Genomic DNA, 6,101 nt, shown 5'->3' on the forward strand with positions numbered 1-6,101 from the left:
TCTCTAACCAACCCCAGCTGCACTGCTGTCACCCACTCTCTAACCAACCCCTGCTGCACTGCTGTCACCCACTCTCTAACCAACCCCAGCTGCACTGCTGTCACCCACTCTCTAACCAACCCCAGCTGCATTGCTGTCACCCATTCTCTAACCAGCCCCAGCTGCACTGCTGTTACCCATTCTCTAACCAGCCCCAGCTGCACTGCTGTCACCCACTCTCTAACCAACCCCAGCTGCACTGCTGTCACCCACTCTCTAACTAACCCCAGCTGCACTGCTGCCACCCACTCTCTAACCAACCCCAGCTGCACTGCTGTCACCCACTCTCTAACTAACCCCAGCTGCACTGCTGTCACCCATTCTCTAACCAACCCCAGCTGCCCTGCTGTCACCCATTCTCTAACCAACCCCAGCTGCACTGCTGTCACCCACTCTCTAACCAACCCCAGCTGCACTGCTGTCACCCACTCTCTAACCTACCCCAGCTGCACTGCTGTCACCCACTCTCTAATCTACCCCAGCTGCACTGCTGTCACTCACTCTCTAACCAACCCCAGCTGCCCTGCTGTCACCCATTCTCTAACCAACACCAGCTGCACTGCTGTCACCCACTCTCTAACCAACCACTGCTGCACTGCTGTCACCCACTCTCTAACCAACCCCAGCTGCACTGCTGTCACCCATTCTCTAACCAACCCCAGCTGCACTGCTGTTATCCACTGTCTCCATTCGTTCAAAGAACTCCAAAAGGCCAGTGAAACACAATCTGTCTTTAACCAGCTCGTGCCCGGTTTATTTATTCGCCCATATTTCCCCAAATCATCATGACTATTATCTTGAGTATCCTCCCAATGTTAGACTGACTGGGCTGGAGTTACCTGTTTGTATTTTGAGCAGGGGTTTGAACACTGTAATTACCCCATACCCAGCCCTCCTGCTGTCCTCAGGCACCAATCTAATATTGAAGCAGGGCTGGTGACTGTGACCGCAGCTTCCAATTCCAGTCCTTTCTTCCTTCTGTAACGTTGGATCTGCCCATCTTCAGGTGACGTCTCTACTGTGTACTGCACTTTACCTGTTCACATCGTCACTACCTCCTGCTTTGGAACACTATACCCTTTGGCCACACTCTCTGCTTTCACATTGGGCTTTTGTTTTCCATCCTGTAGCCCCATCTTTATTTACAAGATTCTTTTACAACTCAGAAATGTTTATAAATGTGTTCAAAGGAAAGCTGGATGGGTTTTTTTTAGAATAGATTCCCTACAGTGTGGAAACAGGCCATTCGGCCTCACCAGTCCACACCAACCCTCCACTGACAGCCGATGAATAGGAAGCGCTGTGGCAGATGAACCTCAAATTGGACGATTGTGAGATTACCTGCTTTGAAGCTTCAAAGATCAAGCAGAATGTTTTCCGAAAGCTGATTCGGGAGCCCAGCAAACATCACTTACAGAGAAAATAGGCATAGGAATAGGCCATTTGGCCCTTCGAGCCTGCACCACTGTCCAATACGATCATGGCTAATCATGCAACTTCAGTATCCCACTCCCACTTTCTCTCCGTACCCCTTGATTCCCTTAGCCACATCTAGCTTCCTCTTGAATGTATCTAGCAAATTGGGCCCAGCAGCCTTTTGGTTAGATTTCCCTACAGTGTGGGAATAGGCCATTCAGCCCAACAGGTCCACAACAAACCTCCGAAGAGTAATCAACCCAGACCCATTTCCCTCTGACTAAAACACCTAACGCTATGGGCAATTTAGCATGGCCAATTCACCTGACCTGCACATCTTTGGACTGTGGGAGGAAACCGGAGCACCCGGAGGAAACCCACGCAGACACGGGGAGAATGTGCAAACTCCACACAGACAGTCACCTGAGGCTGGAATCGAACCTGGGTCCCTGGTGCTGTGAGGAAGCAGTGCTAACCACTGAGCCACAGTGCCGCCCACAATAGCCTACAACACACACACAAACTGGGAGGGGAATTGGCACAGGGTTTATGTTTGAGATTCAAAAAAATGAATCACAGAATCCCGACCATGTTAGAGCAGGCCGTTCAACCCACACTGACCCTCTGAAGAGCACCCCACCCAGATCTACTCTACATTTCCCATTAAAGCTCACTCTATTCTTTGGACTGTGGGAGAAAACCAGAACACCCAGAGGAAACTTGTGCAGACACGGGGAGACATGTACAAACTCCACACAGACAGTCAGACACCAGAGGGTGGAATTGAACCCAGGTCCCTGGCACTTTGAGGTATCAGTGCTAACCACTGTGCCTCCTTAATGGGCATAGTTTTCCTGAGGATGTCACAGTTTGGAGGCGTTCGCCACGGGAAAGCTAGTGGTTTGGTATGCTTTATACAAAGACACTTCCTGTAGCTGGGAAGAAACATTTTCTGTGGTTATTCTTGACAGATTCCTTTGGGGCTGCAGATCTCTGGTTGAAAATCCTGGAAATAAAGGGTGTAATTATAATGAAAATGCAGGAACTTGAGGGGATTGTTGAGGGATTGTTTACATACCGAAATCTTTAAATTGACATGACAAGTTGACAAGGTTGTTTTTTCAGAAAAGGTTTCCATGGCTTTATATAGAGAACCTGTGAGTCCAAAAGCAAGGATGAGCCATTCTAGTGACAGGCTTGACCCTTGCTGGAGGGGTGCATCAAATTCTTAGGACCACACTTCAATATGAACGCCTTGGAGAGAGTTCAGAGGAGATTTACTGAAAAACTAAACAAGGGATGAGGGAATTCACTAAATGTGAAGAAGCTGGAATTATCCTCTTTAAAGCTAAGCTAGTTAAGACAAGATTTGATTGTGCTGTTCAAATTCATGAAGGGTTTTGATAGAGCAGTTAAGAATAAACTATTTCCAATAGTAAAACTAGAGGGCACGGAATAACATTATTGATAAGGCAAGAAATGAACAGAATTTGTTTTAGGGAATAGAGGGAGAGAATTTCAGGGCAATGGGGAATTGGCTGGGGGGATGCAACTAATTAGAAAGGTCTAGCAAAGAGCCTGTTCAGGCAGGACAGACTAGCTGGCTTCCTGCTTTATGAAACTAGTCTCACATTTGGTGGATGTTTAAACCTGATCGTATTTGACGCTCTATCATTTCATTATAGAGGGGGAAGCATTTCCTGTGAGCTGCCATCCCAGCTCCAGCAAGGTTTCAGCAGCCCCTCCACTCCCACCAGCCCCCTGTGTCCGGGTACAGCCCTCCTCCAAGCCACACCTGAGACCTGCAGAGAGTTGTCGTGCCGGAGATGCATACGTACGAGAAAGGTTCCGGCCACGACCAACAAGTAAGTGTTCAGATGTATCCGGTGTAGTAAACTTCACAGCACCTTCAAGCAGTTAGTCTCTTCTCTGGATTAATGGTTAGATAGACCCCTCAGAGAAACAGATCTCAAGAAGAAACTGCTGGGAATGACTTGAATTAAAACACGCATTAAATCATTAATTATGCAAACTTTATGTTTACCCACTGAAATTTTTTTTGTGTGTTGTTTTATGGCCTTCACTGAGGGCTCACCATACTTGCTTGGTAGTTAGGCTTAAACTTGATGCTTCTGCCCAATCAGTGAAAGAATAAAGAAAGACTTACATTTATAAAGCACGTCTCACAACTATCAAACTTGTTCTCTTTATTATTTCAGGATTTATTAGGGCCATTTTAGAGGGAAGCTAATCATATTGCTGTGGGTTTGTTGTCACATGTAGGCCAGCTAGGAAGTAGACCAAATTCTAAACGTGATTATCTGTTGAATTTAAAATCCACCAGCTACTGAGCTGGGATTTGAACCATGTCCTCATAGCATTTCTCTGACTCTCTGCATTATGAGTCCAGTGACATAATCACTATATCTTACCTCCTGCCAAAGTGCTTTCTCCCTGTTGAAATGCCGAGCTACCAAATTTGCCCACAGAGTTCATGATGGGGCCTATTTTACAACGCTTCATCCCATCTCACAATCTTCACGCTCTCAATCTCCCAACCTCATACCTACTGAGCTTCATCTGTCCACCATGCTCAGGATGATGATTGAATATTCTCTTTCTAGAACTGTTCACATATTTGACCCCACAATGTCCTCCTCACTGATGTCCCATTGAGTAGTCACAACAGCAACCTGACGTAGTCAGGTAGACTCTCACAAGCCTTCCAGCCAATGTCCCTGACTCCCCCATCACCAAGGCCCTACCCCACTGGCAGTAGAAAACAGCCAGGAAGGAATCACCTTGAGACACCTCAACATACAAACAGCCTCGGGGTTATATGGTTCTGATTGTGTGATTGACTCTAGACCCAATGAAGCCTTCAGGTCAGACATGGAAGAGGAATCTTGTTGCTGATGACCACTCTGCTGCACTCTGTCTGCTGATGAAGCAGCCCTCCCCACCCTCCTCTTTGGAGCACCAATTCAAAGACACACTGAGGTGACAGAGCACAGATGTATTCAATCTAGTGAAGCTTTTCTGAGCTACTTCCAATGTAACTATATCCCTCCTTAAGTCAGGAGACCAAACCTGTACACTGTGAACATCAGGTTAGCCTGAACTTCAGTTATAGCCATGGTTTCCTATTCTGAGGCTCCATTCCACCTCCAATAAAGGTATTAATCACTTACTGCACCTGAGTGTTTAGATAAGCTGCTTTTCTATAAGAGTCATAGAGATGGACTGCATGGAAACAATATCTTCAGTCCAACTCATCCATGCCAACCAGGTATCCTAAATTAATTTAGAACCATTTGCCAGCATTTGGCCCATATCCCTCCAAACCCTTCCTATTCATATACCCATCCAGATGCCTTTAAATGTTGTAACTGTACCCACCTCTACCACTTCCTCTGGCAGCTCATTCCATCCACACCCTCTGCATGGAAGAGTTGCCCCATAGTCCCTTTTAAATCTTTCCCGTCTCACCTTAAACCCATGCCCGCTAGCTCTGGACTCGCCGAGCCTGGGGAAAAGATCTTGTCTGTTTCTCCTATGAATGCCCCTCTGGATTTTATAAATCTCTGGAAGATTACCCCTCAGTCTCTGACATTCCAGGGAAAATAGCCCCAACCTATTCAGCCTCTCCCTTGAGCTCAAACACTCCAGCCCTGGCAACAACTTTGTAAATCTTTTCTGAACCCTTTCAAGTTTCACAACTTGCTTCCTATAGCAGGGATACTAGAATTGAATAGCGTATTCCAATAGTGGCCTAACCAATGTCCTTTACAACTGCAACATGACCACCCAACTCCTGTACTCAGTACGCTGTTCAATAAAGGAAAGCATACCAAACCTCTTCTTCACTATCCTATGAACCTGCACTCCAAGGTCTCTTTGTTCAGCAACACTACCCAGGACCTTACCATTAAGTGTATGAGCCCTGCTCTGATTTGCTTTCCCAAAATGCAGCACCTCGCATTTTTCTGAATTAAACGCCATCGGCCACTCATTGGCCCATTGGCCCATCTGATCAAGATCCTGTTGTAATCTGAGGTAACCCTCTTCGCTGTCCACTACACCTCCAATTTTGGTGTCATCTGCAAACTTACTAACTGTACCTCTTATGCTCAGATCTAAATCATTTATATAAATGATGAAAAGTAGTGGACCCAAAACCAATCCTTGTGACACTCCACTGGTCACAGGCCTCCAGTCTGAAAAACAACCCTCCAACACCACCCTCTGTCTTCTACCTTTGAGCCAGTTATGTATCCAAATGGCTGTTCCCATCAAATTGCTCAGCCCCTCATTTTTCCATTTTAATCTAATTATTGCAGTGATAATCTGCTCCCTCTAACTTTTCGCACTTTTTGCAAGTTATTCTTTGTTCCCTCATTCCTCTCTTGTCCCTATTTTTCCATGAAACCCTAGCCCTCCCTTTCCCTCTCCGTCTGTATCTGACCTTCTGTTACTCCCTCCTCTCTTTGCCCATTCCGCCTCCCTCTCTCTGCATATCCCACTCTCCCCATCTCGTACCTCTCCATCCTTCTCTCTCCCTTCACTCTTCCACCCAGTGCATTCGCCTTCTATCTCTCTCTTACCCATCCCAACCCTCTTCTCTATTTCCTCAACCTTTTCTCCCA

At 46.5% G+C, this 6,101-nt stretch overlaps 2 protein-coding genes across 2 annotated transcripts in view; one reads left to right on the forward strand and one right to left on the reverse strand.

Moving 5' to 3' along the window:
• Nucleotides 1–1,175, reverse strand: part of LOC122548248 (cornifin alpha-like) — a 25,420-nt gene extending 24,245 nt beyond the window's left edge. The window contains exon 1 of the mRNA XM_043686779.1: nt 1,095–1,175. Coding sequence (XP_043542714.1) covers nt 1,095–1,175 — 81 coding nt within the window. The remainder of the gene's footprint in view (nt 1–1,094) is intronic.
• Nucleotides 1,176–1,348: 173 nt separating this feature from the next.
• cunh22orf23 (chromosome unknown C22orf23 homolog) overlaps nt 1,349–6,101 on the forward strand; it is a 13,111-nt gene continuing 8,358 nt past the window's right edge. Inside the window, exons 1-3 of the mRNA XM_043686780.1 lie at nt 1,349–1,439; nt 3,141–3,320; nt 4,323–4,455. Of these exons, the coding sequence (XP_043542715.1) occupies nt 1,349–1,439; nt 3,141–3,320; nt 4,323–4,455 (404 nt within the window). The remainder of the gene's footprint in view (nt 1,440–3,140; nt 3,321–4,322; nt 4,456–6,101) is intronic.

This window comes from Chiloscyllium plagiosum, unplaced genomic scaffold, assembly GCF_004010195.1.
Source record: "Chiloscyllium plagiosum isolate BGI_BamShark_2017 unplaced genomic scaffold, ASM401019v2 scaf_6760, whole genome shotgun sequence".
Classification (NCBI taxonomy): Eukaryota; Metazoa; Chordata; class Chondrichthyes; order Orectolobiformes; family Hemiscylliidae; genus Chiloscyllium; species Chiloscyllium plagiosum.